At 44.9% G+C, this 19,322-nt stretch overlaps 1 protein-coding gene across 1 annotated transcript in view; it reads right to left on the bottom strand.

Annotated features, from left to right (window-relative positions):
* Window positions 1-19,322, bottom strand: part of DLC1 (DLC1 Rho GTPase activating protein) — a 789,115-nt gene that overhangs the window by 546,456 nt on the left and 223,337 nt on the right. Inside the window, exons 3-4 of the mRNA XM_029587197.1 lie at window positions 17,927-18,076; window positions 7,442-7,579 (exon numbers count right to left, since the gene is read on the bottom strand). Coding sequence (XP_029443057.1) covers window positions 7,442-7,579; window positions 17,927-18,076 — 288 coding nt within the window. The remainder of the gene's footprint in view (window positions 1-7,441; window positions 7,580-17,926; window positions 18,077-19,322) is intronic.

Genomic DNA, 19,322 nt, shown 5'->3' with positions numbered 1-19,322 from the left:
CCAAACTAAAACGTACTGAATAAGATATTTGTAGATGGCACAATAAATATGCTTCCAGCACCACAGTCTTTTCTTTTCTCTGTTACAACTTTAATTTGGTTGGGATCTACCAGCTGCATCAGGCCCTCATCTTCATTTCAGCTGCTGGCAGGTTGGAATCCACCCTCAGCACCCATTTGCCCTCTCTCTCACACACAAACACAAAGCCCAAGCAGCTGCATTCTCTCTCTTTCTCATTCACACAACCGCAGCATGCTCTCTCTCTCTCTCACACTCACAACACACACTGCAGACAGGCTCCTATTTACACCCACATATCCCAGGCAGGCCCCCATTCACATCTACCCAAATCCCACACAGGCTCCCATTCTCACATTCATACTCCCTGCCCATCCCAGGAAGGTTCCCATGCATGCATGTGCACACACACACACACACACACACACACACACACACACACACACACACACAGCTCTCTCTCTCTCTAAAATGCTCTCTTTCAAAAGCTGTCTCACTCACACACACAGACTCTCACATGTTATCTCACACAAGCACACAGGCTTTATCACTCTCACATGCCATCTCACACAAATATAGGCTCTCATTCTCACATGCTGTCTCAGACACACAAAGGCTCTCATATGCTGTCTCTCCGATCATACAAGCACTCACTCTCACACACACTCAATTCTCATCTCAGTCTCTCACACTCACACACACATTCTACAAAGCCTCAGCCTCTCTCTCACCTCTGGGTCTCTACTTTGTGTTAAACTCTCTGTGCAGGAATCTTTCACAGGGCAAGGGATCCTACCATCCTCCTGTATTAAGTGAGATGGAGGTCCCAATGGTCAGGGCAATATGTAAGATGGGCAGGAAAACCCACAGATGGCCAAAAATCCTGTCCTTGCACAGAGTGTAAACTTTTCCTGCCCCCAGGGGCTGAGACTCTGGATTGGTGTCCTCTACTCTTTTTACCATTCTTGTACTCATGGTTAGCAGTTCCTTAATGTCTTTAATTTATCTCAGTCACTGACTCTCCTCTGGATCCCTTATAGGAGGGATCCCTGGAAGCAGGTTTCTTACTCTGTTACTATGCAGACAGGAAGGGGCAGCCAAAAATCTTCCTCCTGGCTGCTTAAACTTAATATTCCTTTTTTCCTTAACCAAATGTAACACTGGAGTTACTCCTCACAATGGGTCACCACTTCTTCTGGGGCAGGTCTTCCCTATCCCTGAACATCCCACTTACAGGGTTCCCTGTGCCCTGAGTCCAAGAAAGGCCCAGGAATCCTGTAAGGCGCCTACCATGAAAAACTCAAAAATCCTGAAAACAACCCAGAGGATTATCCAAACCAGGTAAGGAGTAGACTGGCAGGACCACCCTCCCAACCCTGGCTGGATTAACCTGTTCCCTCTGACTGGGCCTGAAAACACAACGAAAGGTAAGCGCCTAACACCTCCTGTCTCTCAAAAACTTATAAGGACTGCAGTCAGACTCTCAGGAGAGAACTGTTATTAACCTCCTAGGGGGACGGCCATTCCCGGGCCCCTCAAAGGGAGGGACTGAATTTGAATGGGTCCTTCCTACCCCTTCCCATCCACTAACATTCTACTTAGTTCTGCCCTGGGCATACTGGCAACCAAAGAATGGCTCTTGGTTACATTTAGAATATGCATTAGGAGGTTCAGCAGGTGAGTGCTGCAATCCTTAATGAGTTAGGTATGGCCTGGGTCAAGGGAGCACTGGTTGGGTTTAGCTGTAGTAATCAGGTCTTTTACTTCTTTTTGAGTTAGTATGTTGAAGGAGGGAATCTTTGGCAGATATGGAATTCTGACTGGAGGACCTGAGGTATCCAGGTTGGGTGTCTTAAATATAATTTTGTAATGTCTTGATTCTGAGGGATCAAGATGGTCCTCATCGAGTTTTGTCCTGATCTTACTTATTTTTTTCCTGAAGAAGTCTGAGACATTGTTGGGAGTCAGGATTTTTGGGATCTCAATATATCGAAGAGGGCTTTATGTTCTTTTTGTGGTTTGGGCAATTTTGCTTGAGAAATATATTATTTTGCATTTTCTGTTCATTGTGTTTTAGTCCTTTAGGTGGCACCTGTAGATTAGTCTATCATCTTATTATCTTACTAGCTGTACCCGGCCACGCGTTGCCGTGGCTCAGTCTGGTTTAATTTCACAATGCGCATTAGCTCTGCTCCAGCCATCCCAACTCCCTCCCCCCCTTCCCCGGCGGTGGACGGACTGGCTCAGTAACTCTTTTACCCTTTCCTCCTCCTGTGTGAAACTGTCCAGCAGTCCCTACTCCCTCCCCCCTTCCCCAGCAGCGGAGGAACGGGCTGAGCCGTTTCTCGGAGCGACGACTCGTCTGCCCTTTTCTCCTCCCCTCCGTGACACCCAGCACGTAGCGCAGAGCTCTATGGTCCGCACATGCGCGGTAGAGCTGCTCTCTACTGCACATTTGCAGTCCGTCGGTCAGAGATAGCTTGTGTTGCTTTTACGTCCAACAGATGGCGCTGTTTTTCCCAAAAAGCATGTTTTTACCTGTTACAGGTATGACATCTATATAATATAGGTATATAAAAACACGCGAGAAATCGAATGCAACGTTGTGTCAAAATTTCAAAGCAATCGGTGAAGAACTTTCGGAGATTTAAGATTTTGAACAAACAAACATTTACATTTTTATTTATATAGAAGATTAGTCTCTAGTCTTATTGTCTATCCATAGCTAATACTTAGAACATTAGAAGTGTATAAGATATAACAACCCCAGCCTGACTCAGACACCTTTATAGGACTAACTTCTCACTCTAACAATCTTTACTGAGGGCCAAAGCTATAAAGCCATGCCTTTGCCACCCATGAAATATGCATTGCCTTCTCAATGGTTAAACATACAACCATTCAATACGAAATCAAAACTGATTCTGGAAAATGAGAGAAACGTGCTTTTGATTTTCTTGAATGTATTTTTCCCCTGGCAATTTATGGATTAGTAAATATTGATCCCTGAGTTTATGGAGGCTTCGGGTACAATGATGACTTTAAAGAAAAACATACATTCCTACTTCTTCTGAAGTGATAAATACATTTTTGTTTTTAACATGAGATTAGTGCAATAAAAATGAAAATCAGAAGAGATCCTGCTATTACGTCTCCTGATACAATGAAGGAATTTCTTGGCCTGTGTAGTATTTCATATATAGGCACTGACAGGGTCCAGAACCCAAAAGTAACTTTGCAGTGGTCCAGCTGATGAACTGCAGACCCTTTCAAATATATACAAGTATACTGGATACTCCTAGGGTATGCATACATTATTGAGGAGCTCAGATTACGTTTGACTGTAAGAGTACAATTTATTGAATGCCCATTATCCCATTTTGTATCTATGAGATAAAGCGACTGGTCACTGTTAGTATGCAGAAATAAAAATCAAACAAACTACAGATAATCTATTTCTTTGAACTAATTTGTACAATGTCCAATAAAAAGTTATCACATGCACCTTGTTTGTTGACCCTTATTTCTGTGTATCTTTGGAGAAACTCTTGATAAAGTGTATCTTATCTTGTCTATATTCATACTGAGCTTACTGTTCCTGTGCAGTTGTAATCAGTGTGTGCAAACTTGTTTGCCTTCGCATAGGGTTCAGGTTTCATTTGAAAGGATGAATGCCAATTTTGCTAAGAAATAAAATGGGGTTTACTCAAAGACAGACAAGAAAGTGTTTATGCACACTAGTATAGATGCTGCTGTAAAAAATAACCACCACCCTCAGAGGCCAATGAGTTCAGCCTGCAAGGACCATGTATCCTCTCTTCCAGATATAAAGAAGGGAGAAGTGAGCGGTTGTTTCCAAACGGGGATACCCTCACCCGAACCCTGAAGAGAGGGGAGGGGAAAGCAGTCGTGGCCAGATAGTGATCTCCTCCCCTGGCTTGTGAGAAGAGAGGAAACCATTAGGGATGTGAATCGTTTTTCAACGATTAAAATTATCGTCCGATAATGTTTATATCGTCTTAAATCGTTATAGAACACGATACAATAGAAATTCTAACGATTTATCGTTAAAAATCGTTAAATCGTGTTAGTGCGCACTAACTCGAGTTAGTGCGCACTAACTCCCCGTTAGTGCGCACTAACTCGATTTAGTGCGCACTAACTGAAAATGATACAAATAAACACTTTCCAGGTCACTGAAGGTCAGTTAGGAATGAATATGTGTTCCTATTGGCTGGCTGCCCTCTTATCTATTGATGTTATCAAGGTTACCACTGAGGTGATGGTTGGGGGGATGGGAAATGAAACTGGAAACTAACGAACACCAACAGAAAATAAAACAAAGTGTTCACACTTCCCAGGTCAGTAAAGGTCACTTAGGAATGAATATGTATGTATGTATTCCTATTGGCTGGCTGTGCTCTTATCTATTGATGTTACCAATATGGTTGGGGGGATGTGAAATGGAAACAGTTGGAAGCTTGACAAAAAAAGTAATGTAATGATCAGCACTCACGTGACTAGAACTTGTTTGTTTATTATTTTTGTTAGCAGGCACCTGAAATGCTAGTGCATGTTGAATTTGCCAATCACTGTGCATTTTAGAAAGGTGGTCCTGGCTGGAACTGTACACAGTTCAAATATATGTAATTGATTGTTGGTAAGTGTATTTTTTAAGTAGCCACACTGGCACCAGTATGTTTACTTTTCCTCCTACTTAACTCACTAGCTCAGCTTTGTAAGAAGGGCTTCTCTGCTTGTGTGTTGTTTTTGTTTGGTGTGAGGAGAGCAGAAACATCAGATCTTTATTCAATCTACTACAGTCATCTCTTACAGTGCCCGATCCCTATTAATACCAGGAGTGTTGTGATCTTCCTGCACACAGTGCCCTAACCCTGATACCAGTCTGAGACAGCTCCCTCCCTGCATTACTAGTGAGAGGCTGGCTTCACAGACAGGGGGGAGCTGCCTGACCCTCACTCCTGACTTCCCCCATGTCCCAGCTAGTGAATGGTGTGTGGGTGAGGGGGGGGGGGAGGATGGTGAAGTCTGAGACAGCTCCCTCCCTGCATTACTAGTGAGAGGCTGGCTTCACAGACAGGGGGGAGCTGCCTGACCCTCACCCCTGACTTCCCCCATGTCCCAGCTAGTGAATGGTGTGTGGGTGAGGGGGGGGGGAGGATGGTGAAGTCTGAGACAGCTCCCTCCCTGCATTACTAGTGAGAGGCTGGCTTCACAGACAGGGGGGAGCTGCCTGACCCTCACTCCTGACTTCCCCCATGTCCCAGCTAGTGAATGGTGTGTGGGTGAGGGGGGGGGGAGGATGGTGAAGTCTGAGACAGCTCCCTCCCTGCATTACTAGTGAGAGGCTGGCTTCACAGACAGGGGGGAGCTGCCTGACCCTCACTCCTGACTTCCCCCATGTCCCAGCTAGTGAATGGTGTGTGGGTGAGGGGGGGGGGGGGGAGGATGGTGAAGTCTGAGACAGCTCCCTCCCTGCATTACTAGTGAGAGGCTGGCTTCACAGACAGGGGGGAGCTGCCTGACCCTCACTCCTGACTTCCCCCATGTCCCAGCTAGTGAATGGTGTGTGGGTGAGGGGGGGGGGAGGATGGTGAAGTCTGAGACAGCTCCCTCCCTGCATTACTAGTGAGAGGCTGGCTTCACAGACAGGGGGGAGCTGCCTGACCCTCACTCCTGACTTCCCCCATGTCCCAGCTAGTGAATGGTGTGTGGGTGAGGGGGGGGGGGGGAGGATGGTGAAGTCTGAGACAGCTCCCTCCCTGCATTACTAGTGAGAGGCTGGCTTCACAGACAGGGGGGAGCTGCCTGTCCCTCACTCCTGACTTCCCCCATGTCCCAGCTAGTGAATGGTGTGTGGGTGAGGGGGGGGGGGGTGGATGGTGAAGTCTGAGACAGCTCCCTCCCTGCATTACTAGTGAGAGGCTGGCTTCACAGACAGGGGGGAGCTGCCTGACCCTCACTCCTGACTTCCCCCATGTCCCAGCTAGTGAATGGTGTGTGGGTGAGGGGGGGGGGTGGATGGTGAAGTCTGAGACAGCTCCCTCCCTGCATTTCTAGTGAGAGGCTGGCTTCACAGACAGGGGGGAGCTGCCTGACCCTCACTCCTGACTTCCCCCATGTCCCAGCTAGTGAATGGTGTGTGGGTAAGGGGGGGGGGAGGATGGTGAAGTCTGAGACAGCTCCCTCCCTGCATTACTAGTGAGAGGCTGGCTTCACAGACAGGGGGGAGCTGCCTGACCCTCACTCCTCCGGGGTATTGTGATCTTCCTGCACACAGTGCCCTATCCCTGATACCAGGGGTGTTGTGATCTTCCTGCATGCAGTGCCCTATCCCTATTAATACCAGGAGTGTTGTGATCTTCCTGCATGCAGTGCCCTATCCCTGATATCGGGATGTGTGCAAGAAGATCACAACACCCCCGGTATCAGGAATAGGGCACTGTGTGCAGGAAGATCACAACACCCCCAGTATCAGGAATAGGGCACTGTGTGCAGGAAGATCACAACACCCCTGGTATTAGGGATAGGGCACTGTGTGCAGGAAGATCACAACACTCCTGGTATTAATAGGGATAGGGCACTGTGTGCAGGAAGATCACAATACCCCTGGTATCAGGGTTAGGGCACAAGTTCTAGTCACATTGACTGATCACATTACTTGTTTTGTCAAGCTACCAACTGTTTCCATTTCCCATCCCCCATATACTGTCAGTAGGAAACTTAGTAACATGAATAAATAAGAGGGCAGCCAATAGGAATACATATTCATTCCTAAACTGACCTTAACTGACCTGAAAAGTGTCAAATTGTATCATTTTCAGTTAGTGCGCACTAACTCCCAGTTAGTGCGCACTAACTCCCGTTAGTGCGCACTAACTCGAGTTAGTGCGCACTAATCGGAAAAAACGATTTTTAACGATTTTTTAACTAAAAAATCGTGCCTAAGACGATTTTCTTGCCCTGCCACACGATTTCTATCGTTAAGACGATATGGAAAACGATTCACATCCCTAGAAACCATTTCTCATCCACAAGTATTCATGGGTTTGCCACTTGCGATTTTTTTTTTTGTTTTTATGTACCCGGTATATTTTCTTAAATTCATATGTGGTTAAGTGGGAGGAAGTTTTAAAATAATTAGACATTGATATCCTCTCAGGTGTGATATAAAAAGCAAAAACAAAATGGGGCATACTGATGATTGTATTTGCTTTAGCCGTCACCTGAATTATCTAAAATGTTGCTTATGCTACTGGTTTAGTATAGGTATTAGTTCTAGCCTTCTAATATATTAAAGACACTGTCTTTCCTATAATTCATAGTGCATGTTTCAAAGATAAATGAATTGAATTTATTATGGGACTGAGATATTTTAAATGTGCAATCATTCCATACTCACCCCAGCCTTTGGTTTAGCTCCGGTGGCTGCCAGATGACTTGTAGATGCCAGGTCAGTTTGCATACCATGAGTCAATTTCTTTGGAGCCTGATTTATTAAATCATTGTCTTTTGCACTTTCAGATCCAGTCTCCAAATCCTGCCAAACAATTCACAGTTTTATTTCCCTTTCTCATACTAACATGTCAGACTTTTAAAAAGTATTTTCAGCCAAATGAACATTGTAATTTTAACATACACATGTAAGTATGTTTGCATTTTCATAACCAATCATTACCTCTCTTGCCATAAACTGTATGTGGCTAGCTTTAGCTGTTGCCATTATCATTAGTACAAATAAGGAGTAATCAAGGATCTGTAGATCATCAAAGCACAATGAAAAAGAGATAACCTATGACATGTAGTCCTAAAACAGGCTATAAAGGGGCACAAAGGAATGCAAAGACAAACATATACAAAATGTATTGTATTACAGATACAGAAAGCAATCACATAACACACAAAGGCAACCAGCATCAAGATAGAATGACCAGCCCCGTGTTTCATATAGTAAGTGCTGAGCACTGCCATGTGGCAGGTTCCTGGTATGATTTCTGGGTTGCTTCCTTTGCTCCCCATGTTGAACGGGACTGGGGATACTGCGAAGGCAGTGCTCACATCTCCTGGGGGGTGGGGGATGGGGGGTGTGTGCAGAGAGAGTCATGATAATTATTTAAGGGTGACACATAGTGCCCGGATTCAGGGTGCGTGATTGCAGGATTCCAGAAGAAGCTCTGATGCGAGGCTCCGCTCCCCCCCCCCCCCCCCCCCCCCCCGTGCAGGATCATCACTGCAACGAGTGAACTAAACGTAAATTGAGAGGAGATATAAAATAGCAGAAGAAAATCCCCAGGTCGTTGCAAATGAAGGCTCACGGCACCAGATCCCAGGCCTGGTTCCGATTAAGCTGGAGCAGGAGGAAACTGCCAGGTCAAAAAAAAAAGAAAGAAAAAGCTGGGGAAGATTTCACAAATCAAAATAGAAAAAAAAAATGCCATTATTGGCATAGACTACACAGTTCATGGAAATCCCAAGGGAATCAGAAATACAAATTCATAAACAATAAAGTCACAAAACCCCCCAAAGAAATTAGGCATCCAGTTCAGGAACCATTGGTATCCAACTCATCCTTCTTTCGTTCCATTCCTGACTGATGGCTTGAAAGAAAAAGGAACAGGCTAAAGAATAAACATTCCTCAACCCACTCTGGCATTCAACGTTCCATTACTCACTCACCTAAATTCTGTAAAACTACGCACATACAGGGGACCCACATAGATCTTACACCTAGTTTATAAAAGTACATGTACAAAATTTATGCACCAAATAATTCTTACATGAGCGCTTGAAATCAATTAATTTGTGCATGGAGGCAGGCTTCTTATGGCGTTCGTACGCCACTTGTGAAATGCATGTTCACCAAGAATTTGCTGGTGTCGCCACCAGTTCACAAAGACCTCTATCACTTTTCCCATACTCTCCACCAGTTAACCCCAACCCTTCACTACTTGTGAGATTTAATTTCTGCAACTTTAATACCATAAGTTAGATAAAAGTATTGATGTAATCTACTTGCATGCTTCTAAACCCACCCAGTAACACCCCTACATGACCTTTTTTTGTGCATATAGATTTCTTAGCGATACTACTATTACAAGTAGAAAATACCACTTATGCAGAAATGTGCTATTTTCATGTGCAATTTCCAGTCTTAGGCACCTAAACCTTTTGAAAATTATCCTCTCAAACTGTTGCGTGCAGTATGAAATTCCCATATGACTTGCAGCAGCCGGTCAGTTTTGCTGTGGTAGTGTTTAGTATTTCCTGAGTCTCTTGGACTTTTCTCACACTTTTTGTCTCAGGAGATCAATGTAACTGATGTCAACAACATCTGTAGATTCTTATAAACTGACATCATCCTGAGGCAATTCCAATGTGAACCAGCATATCATTTAGGCATTTAATGACAAGTGAGTTCACGATTAGCCAAAAAGGAAACTATTGTATTGTTTAATACTGATGTTTAATGATAACCTTTTTATTCGATTAGAATTGTATTATTTCATAATGAGAGCCCTTTTCAAAAGACATTTACTATTACTACTACCACTAACACTACTATTTATAATTTCTAAAGCTCCGCTAGACATATGTAGCACTGTACAGACATACACACACACACACACACACACACACAAAAGAGACAGTCCCTGCTTCATGGAGCTTACAGTCTATTCAAGACAAACATATATGAAAAACAAGTCTATGGTAAGTGTCTTTACTATAGAGAAGTGCTTAGGATTTAAAATTAGTTCAAAAAGATGGATTTTAAATGATTTGAATACAGCTAGAGAGGGCCTATGACACACAGACTCAGGAAGTCTATTCCAGGCAAACGGCGCAGCAAGGTTCAAAGCTCAGAGTTGACAGTTGGAGATAGAGGAGAAGGGCACAGATACGAGTGACTTGCTTGTTGAACAGAGTTTACAAGGACGGGTGTAGGGAGAGAGAAGATAAGTAATGAGGTGCTACACCAAGCTTACACTGTGTGTGGAAGCGGACAGGGAGCCAATATAGCAATTGAGAAGAGGGGTTACATGGTAATAGTGACTCAGCTCCTCCCAGTTACCTCCGGAATGCCCCTAACTTATAGGGTCATTTTCCAAGGTGCGATAACGCCCTAACGCACGCGATAATGGGCTTATCGCGGTGGTAAAATTAAAATTAGGTGAAGGGGTGGAGTTAGGGAGGGGTTTGGGAGGGGTTTAGGGAAATGGGGTGCCGGCAGTAGCGCGGGAAATAGCACCACTTTTTAGCGTGGCGCTATGGGGGCGATAGTGTGCGGCGCGGCTGCACCACGGCAGGCAAAACCAGAGCGCTGTGATGCGGCCGGCTGCACACTAACGCCCCTCTCGTCCCCTTTACCACGGCAGCTCATCATTCTGCAGGGAATGATGAATCTAGGCCTTGGCCAGTGAAATTCTAGCTGGCTATCTTATTACCTGGTTAAAATTTAGCCAGATAAGCGCCCACATTTTCATTTGGCCGGCTAACGTCTGAGTTAGCTGGCTAAACGCTTTTGAATATTGACCTTATTACGTTTAAGATGGCAGTGGGACATGCTGTGGCGATCAGGGTTCCTGCTAACCTGCATGCGCACAGCTTCTAGCCCTCCAGTGCAAAAACATTTCTCCGTAGCACATTGGTGGTGAGAGAGGATGGAGGGCCCTTGTGGCTCACATAACTGTCCCTCCCTCGCTCCCTGGACTGGCGGCGCTTAGGTTCACGAGACATTCTGACACTTACATCTATGCTCAGTATGTGTGGAACGGAGGCAGGGCAAGCTGTGGAGCAGATATCACTGCTTGCCAAAGGACCCTGGGCCATGCCAATTTACGCCGATCCACTTAGTGCCAGCATACTGACTAGGCCAAAATTTGGCTGGAGAGTTGTTGATGCTTATTTTTTGCTAGTGACTCAAGGACAGTAAGTGGATTCTCGGTTTATGAGCATCTTAGAGATTCAAGTTAAACAGAGAGTGAAGTGGCTAAGACTGCAGGAGACTTTGAGCATGGGGGCCAGAGGTCAATGCAGGCACCTACCATCAATGATCAATGACCTTCAGGATTGGGGGAAACTGGAAATAAAATTGTGATCTGGGAATGAAAAAGTAGTTGGTAAACAGTTTTTAGCTGAGGTGTCTGTTCAATGTCTGCGAAAAGGTCTTGCTTTTACCATTCATTGGTTGGATTGATAGAGCTGAAAATAAAAGAAAATATTCAAAAGTATTTTTAAAAATTGTTTTCAATTTGTTAAACTTAGAAAAGTGATGTGACATTGCCCTTAAATAATTACTCACAATTTTGATTAGCTTATGGCTTAATGCGACATTGATTAGCTTATGGCTTAATGGCACAATCTGCAACTGAACAACTTTTAAGATTTTATTACAATTCCATGGTGAATAGGACTTCCCAGTATTAACAAATCTTGTCAAGTTGCTCTGTAGTTGTCTTCACTGTTCAGTTTAGCTAAGAAACAAGGAACACTGTGTTCTCTCTTCTGAACTGGTGGTAGCAGTACAGTGGTATGAGAGAGAGCATGCTGGGATGACTGTGTGTGTGTATGTGAGAAAGAGCACGTTTGTGTTTGCATGTGTGAGAGAGAATATCGGGTAGATTATGAAAGGTGCGCGCGTGCATTCATGTGCGCACGCTTCCCGGCATGCACGCATGGACGCGCCAATTTTATAACAGGAGCGTGCGCATGTTCTAAAATCATTGGGCCGCACGCACATGCACGATGGATTTTGCAATCAGTGCGCACAAGGGGGGTACAGTTCTGCAAAATTCACGTGGTGACTCATCCCAGCCATTCCTACCCCCTACCCTATCCTCCCTTCCCTGTCCTCTCTCCTCCTTGCCCCCTATCCTTATCCTATCTACTGATTTTTTTTTAACCTTTTGCTCCTAACAGGAGCAGTAGCAAGTTGCACGCACCAGCTGCTTCCAGCCCCGCCCCTCCTCCCCCCCCTTCCCTGCCCCTTTATCTGCGCCCAGCACTTCGGCGCGTAACTGGACCCCTTTGAAGATGCATACGGTGCGCACAATGCCCGACCACGCACGTAACCCCCATTTTTTATGTGCGTGGGGGATTGAAAATCAGGCCGAAAGAGCACATATCTAAGTGTGAATGTGAGAGCACACACGTGTGTGTGTGTGTGTGTGTGTGTGTGTGTGTGTGTGTTTGTCTGTGTGAGAAAAAGAGTGCATGAGTGTGTATGAGAAAGATAGAGTGCATGTGTGTGCCTGTGGGAGAGACAGAGATGGGGCAGATTTTAAAAGCCCTGTGCGGATTTATGCCTATTTTGCCATTGCCGGGCCTATTTTGCATAAGCCTGGCAATGTGCGCAAGCCCTGGGATGCCAGTCTGAGGGCGGGACCGAGGCCTCCAGCACAGCGGTCATGCCAGGGGATCGCACGCCGGCAGTTGGCTGGCGCGCGCAAGTTATGACTGCCAGAGGAAGGCGTATATAACACAATAAAGGTAGGGGGGATTTAGGTAGGGCTTGAAGGCGGGTTAGATAGGGAAAGGGAGGGGAAGCTGGGGGGGGAGTGGAGGGAACAGGGAAAGCCATCAGGGCTCGCCTAGGGCTTGGTGCGCGCAAGGTGCACATATGGACCCCCTTGCGCGCACCAACCCCGGATTTTATAACATGCGCACTAACTAAAAATCGACTTTTCGTGAAAAAAAAGACCCAAACAAAGTGGAGAGAGAGAGAGGGAGAGAGAGAGAGAAACATGCTTTATAATGTGCTCATATAAGTATTTATACCACTGTAAGAGGAGCAACTAGTAACTCGGGGTGAGGTTTTGGTAGTGTGCTAGGTTGATAGCAGCTAGGTAGAGAGTGCATCAAGCTAGGTTGAGAATACATTGTACAAATCTCATCTTTTTATACTTTTCATCACTCCAAATCACATAAAATATTTACTGATGGTAATTATGCTGTTCGTACCTCTGCCTATGCATGTAAAACTGCCCCCAAAACCTAGCACACCAAAAAAACCTTACCCCGAATTCAGAATGCCTCCTCTTACAGTGATATTCTCTCTCACTCGCTCTCTGATATTTACTGCAAATCCCATTTCAGCAGTAACAAAAAAGGTGTAGTTATTTTTGCCATTAAAATCTGCAATAGCATGTGTTACACTATCACACACAATGCTAAGCACCCCTCATTTTAATTTACTCCTCCCAGTTGGGAAGAATTTTAAAATTTCCATAGGTATCTCACGATACGTTATTTATCAGTGGGGCCCGGGTGAGGCCCGAGTGAGGCCCGGGTGTTAGGGGTCTAATGCCCGTGATAACACCCTAATGCGATTTGATAACTGACCCTCTTGGCTTGTTGCAATTTCTAGTTCATTTTTTGTCTGCATGCTTCTTTTTCAACTTTATGATGGTAACACTTTCAAACTGGTGCAAGGGCACTCTTTGGTGCGTGTGCGTCGTCATGCTCCCAGATACGCGGCCATTTTATAACTAGCGCATCTGTATGCATGCATGATATAAAACAGCCTGACCGCATGCATATGTGTGCCCAATTTTAAGTGGGCGTGTGCCTATGTGTAAAAATCCCACTTCTACTATGTAAGTCGGGGAATTTTAAAAGGGGCACACATCCACGCCATTGCCAGTTCATCACCAGTTCATCACCAGTTCATCTACCAGTTTGTCCAGTTAACAGCTAGGTCCTCCAAACCTCCCGGTTTGATAGTCTTCACTCCCCCCAGTTACCCCAGAGCCTTTAAACCCATGAGAAATGGCTCTGTTTATTTTTTAATTTACACTTCGTCCCTAGCAGAAGTAAACTTATGCACCGCTGTACTTGAGCACATACCAAGAAACGTAAATATTTATGTGCACATCTCTTAGCCACGCCCCCAAACACCCATGCCCCGCCCTGACCACATCCACACCCTGCCCTTTTTTGAGATGTGCATGCAGTGGGAGATATGCGCGTCTCTGGGCAGCTTTTAAAATTCAATCGGCATGCGCCAGCCCGCTTTGTGTGCCCATCCCCCAATTTATGCGAGCACTGGGCTTTTAAAATTCAATATTGTGGTCTTTTTATGCTTTATTTGATGAGTTTTTCTATGTTCAGCGTGTGTGACCGAGGTGAGGTATTCTGCTAGCGTGTTGTTTCGGTGTAGGGATCTATAGTAGCGTGGGTTTTTCTATTTTCCTAATAGAGGGTGTAGTGGGATTTAGGACCTAGTGTAATATTTGCAGTGCTGCTTTTTCATAGGTTGTTGCTGTTTATATGCTGGCAGTTAATGCTGTTTCAATATAGAACATTTAGTTTATTGTAATTCAGTTTTCTTCTGGCTTTCTGAGGGCCCAGCCCATCGCTTAGATGTGTTACAGTAGGCCTAATACCATACTATTTGCAAGCAGTGCTCTCTCTAAGCTGCTCATTTAGCGTAGGTTCTTCCTCCCCAACACATCTTGTGGCATGAAAGAGAGTAGCACTCACAGGGTAATGTAACCAAATTTTTTTTGCTTATAGCAAGTTTAGCAACCCAATCCTTAGAAGGAACACTGGTGGCGATGTCAGACATTCAGGCTAAAAATTTACCTAGACAAAAGAGGTTTTTGAAAATTGTGCAGCCTTTATGTGCACACATTGTGCCACAATGTATGAACTTTTACTCATGTTTTCAAAAAGGCATTCCCAGGACAGGGTTAGGCTATGAGAGGCAGCCATGCTCCTAAGTTTGCTGTTTTCAAAACAGCAAACTTAGGATCTGCATTGTTTTGGCAGGAAAATGTTTGATAGAAAAAGGAGGTTCAAATCTCTAGGGCCGTTTTTTCTTTGGTCAGTTTTCAAAGGGAAAGTATGTGTGTACTTTTCTTTGAATTTTAGTGCAAAGCCCACAGGTAAAAAGTACCTGGAGTTTTTGCATCAAAATGCATAGTTTTGAAAACTTCCACCTGAACACCTATTTTTGAAAATAATGAGGCCAATATATTCAATAGGCCATTTAGTTGAGAAGTTATCTGGCTAAAGATAGGTGGAGGGTGAATGTCCGGCTGAATATACCTGCATAAAGTTATCCAAAAATATCCAACTATGTGGCTGGTTAACTTAAAAACCTAACCGGCTGTGTTTGAATTTAGCTGGTTAGGTTCTAAGTTACCCGGCCTTGTGTGGCCAGATAACTTGCCACTTATCCGGAGATCTTTAAAAGACATCCGGGTGAGTAGCGCCAAGAAAGTTAAAAATAAAAACAAGTAAAGGGCCCTGTGGCTCAATTTCCTCCCACCACCACAGCCGCCTTGCGACCCCCATCCCACATCAGCTCCTATATGTATCATTTTAACATTTCCCACTACGGTCCTGCTCCCGCCCTCCCGAATTTGAAAGGATTGTGCCAGGCCCTCCCAGCCCCACCCCCCGCCATTGTGATAAACCCTCCCTCCACCCCCCCGAAACCCGTAAAAGCCCTACAGGGAAAGGGGTACGAATTTTCCCACTGTCGGCGACATCCAGCGCAGCCTGTGTCAAAGCTGCACAGGAAGCGTAACCTCCACTCAGTTCATGCTTCCAGTGCTGAAAGGGTACTTACTTCTAGTGCTTCCAGTGCTGAAAGGGTACTTACTTCTAGTGCTTCCAGTGCTGAAGGGGTACTTACTTCTAGTGCTTCCAGTGCTGAAGGGGTACTTACTTCTAGTGCTTCCAGTGCTGAAAGGGTACTTACTTCTAGTGCTTCCAGTGCTGAAGGGGTACTTACTTCTAGTGCTTCCAGTGCTGAAGGGGTACTTACTTCTAGTGCTTCCAGTGCTGAAAGGGTACTTACTTCTAGTGCTTCCAGTGCTGAAGGGGTACTTACTTCTAGTGCTTCCAGTGCTGAAAGGGTACTTACTTCTAGTGCTTCCAGTGCTGAAGGGGTACTTACTTCTAGTGCTTCCAGTGCTGAAAGGGTACTTACTTCTAGTGCTTCCAGTGCTGAAGGGGTACTTACTTCTAGTGCTTCCAGTGCTGAAAGGGTACTTACTTCTAGTGCTTCCAGTGCTGAAGGGGTACTTACTTCTAGTGCTTCCAGTGCTGAAAGGGTACTTACTTCTAGCGCCGGAAGCATAAACAGTGCAGGTTACGTTTCCAGTGCAGCTTTGGCACAGGCTGCGCTGGACGTCGCCGGGAGAGAGGGTACGATCGGACCCCACTCCTGGTAGGGCTTTTACGGGTTCGGGAGGAATAGAGGGAGGCACCAGGGGGTGGGGGTGCTGTGGCCTGTTTATCATGATGGTTGGGGAGTGAGGGTGGGAGGGTCTGATGCAATCCTTTCAAATCCGGGGGTGGGGGTGGAAGGGGGGGGAAGGATTGCAGCGGGAAACGAGCAGTTTATTTGCAAATACGTGCAATACATTGAAACTGTATATATCGATGCATTGAATGCATGTACTTTTCCAAACTATTTTAAAAATATACAGGTGAATTTTCAAAATAGTTATGCATGTAAATGTAACAGAGCTTTGTAGCAATTTTGAAAAGTTACTTTTGTTAAATGCACTTAATGTGGATAAAACCATTTTGATTAATTTTTATATTGTAAAAGCAGTATATAAATGTTTTTAAATAAATAAATAAATAAAACCTATTGACAATTCAATGGCATAATTTGTAGCAATTTTCAAAAGCCCACCTATATGGGTAAAGGGCATTCATACGTGTAAAACCCAGTTTTAAGCATTTAAATTCTTTTGAAAATCAGGCCCAAAGTGCGCATATTTTATGCACAAAAATAAAATAGGACTTACTCCCTTAAGTAGGCCAATTTTAAAACATGCACACGTAGATAAAATTAACCAGTTTATTAATTAGTCCATCAGTTCACCCATTCCTTCTCCAGGTCATCAAGACCTTCCTATTCCTTACCCTGAACTTCCCCCAGCACATCTAAACCTCTCACTCCGTCAGTACTACCCAATAAACAGATTTAATATCACTTATGCCAGGTAATTAGCAGGTGTAAAACTGCACAGGTTACTTGGCAAATTTAAGCGTGCGTCTTTTAAAATAGCAACTTACATCTGTAAAGGTTGGCCCCACCCCGAAACACCCTTAGACAGCTCTTTTATATGAACATATATATGCACGTGAAACTGGAAATATATGTCTATTTTCAACTTTTATAAAATATGGAATACACCAGTAGAGGCTACTTACATGCTTATATGCTCATTTTCGCTCAAATAAACTTTTAAACATTCACATCCTTAGTACTTATCTCTCACATGCTCTCGTCTTGTCACAGCATCACACCATATACTCTAACACTTTCATAACATCCACCGTTCATGTTCTCAGACACACTCATGTAAAGTGATTTGTCCTGGGCTTGGTGGTTTTATTTAGTAACTTTGTAAGCCAAATTGTGGAGGGGTGTAGAAAGGAAAGTTTTCCTTTTTGCACATGATCTGCAATAGAGTGGTCACCCCTGAGAGAACAGATAGAATGAGAAGTGATCTAAGAGCTTGAGGAATAGTCAAGTACTTAGCAGTTAAGATTCAATGCCTAAAAGTAAAGTGTCATGCAGGTAGGGTGCAGAAATTCAACAAAGTGGAGCCTGATGGGAGAGATCCCTGGACGATAGTAGCAACAAAGTGTGATAAGACAGTGGCCAGAGACAAAGGGGTGCTAGGTACTGCACATAGGTAAATGCATAAGCAACAGAAAAAGGAGATGATGATGCCTCTGCATAGGTTATTGGTGAGACTTCACTTAGAATATTTAGTCTTATTCTGGAGGCCATTCCTCCAAAAGGATATAGACATTTTGGAGGCGATCCAGAGAAAGGCTCCCAAAATGGACTGAGGTATGCATCAAAAACAGATAATAGAATTGGGAGAAGCAATGTAAATCAAAAGCAAAGCCCACTTACAGGTATGTACCTCCTTTTAGGGGTTGGTGTGCTGGATGGGGAAGAGCTGGTACTGAGAGCATTTTCAATGTCTTGATCAAGCTGGTCCAGTTTCATAATTAGTAGCACCATAGAGTCCAGACGTGACTGATCTCTGTCTTCTTTTGTTTCCTGAGAAAGAAAAGTGATACATAATGGCATCTAAAAAGATATTTCTTAGAACAGAGGATACATATTTTGTCACGTTTATAAAAGAGGCATTGATCAGTGGGCTTCAATGTTTTACTTTCTACTGGTACTGGTTTGGTACCTCATTGATCTTCTCCCTAGGGATGAGTCCATTTTTTATAAGGAATTTATTTTAAAAAATTGTACCCTTTGGGGTAGATTTTCAAAGGTTTACGTGCGTAATATAAGCGCATAACCCTTTAAAACCTACTCCTGCGTGCGCTAGCCTATTTTGCATAGGCTCGGTGGCACGTGCAAGCCCCGGGACGCGCGTATGTCCCAGGGCTTTGAAAAAGGGGCGGTCCGGGGAGGGTCCGGGGGCGGGGCGGCGGTCCGGGTGCAGTCCATGAGCAGGGCTGGGGGAGGGGAGGTGGTCTGGGGCGGGGCCGGGGCGGTCCCGAGTCCTCCGGCACAGCGGCTGTGCCGGGGGTTGGCGCGCCGGCAGCTGGCCGGCGCGCGCAAGTTATGCCTGTCAGAGGCAGGCGTAACTCCTGCAATAAAGGTAGGGGGGGATTTAGATAGGGCAGGGTTAGATAGGTGAAGGGAGGGAAGGTGGGGAGGAGCGAAAGGAAAGTTCCCTCCGAGGCCGCTCCGATTGGGCTTCCCCTAGGGCTCGGCGTGCGCAAGGTGCACAAGTGTGCACCCTCTTGCGCGTGCCAACCCCGGATTTTATAACATGTGTGCGGCAGTGCGCGCATGTTATAAAATCGGGTGTACATTTGTGCACTCCGGGTAGAGTACACAAATGTACCCCGCGCGCGTAAGATTAAAAATCTGCCCCTTTGTGTATTGTGCATTATTTTAAAAAGTACATACGGAAAGTAATAATGATCACTCTATTATTTACAAATTTCAACATTGTCATTGTTTTATTTGCTTCCATAAAATTTTCTTGAACCTTTGGCAATACGTATTTTGGTAAGATAGGCATATTTATTGAAACTAATTCACATTGGGACCGATTTTAAAAGCATTGCCTGCGCTAAAATCCCATATACGCACATATGAAGGACGCATGTAAGCAAAGCGGTTTTTAAAAGCTGCGATGTATGTGGGCGAGCGAAAAAAAATAAGGGGCCAGAAAAGGGGCCCTGTTACCCGCATAACTGTAATTAATAACCGGAGGCCACAGCGTGTGGCGGCCTGTTAGCTGCGTAATTTTACTGCTGCTCCTGATGGGGAGCAGGTC

This window comes from Rhinatrema bivittatum, chromosome 1 (assembly GCF_901001135.1).
Source record: "Rhinatrema bivittatum chromosome 1, aRhiBiv1.1, whole genome shotgun sequence".
NCBI classification, from domain to species: domain Eukaryota; kingdom Metazoa; phylum Chordata; class Amphibia; order Gymnophiona; family Rhinatrematidae; genus Rhinatrema; species Rhinatrema bivittatum.
The sequence above is the reverse complement of the archived record's forward strand: the minus strand, read 5'-3'. Positions and strand labels throughout refer to the sequence as shown.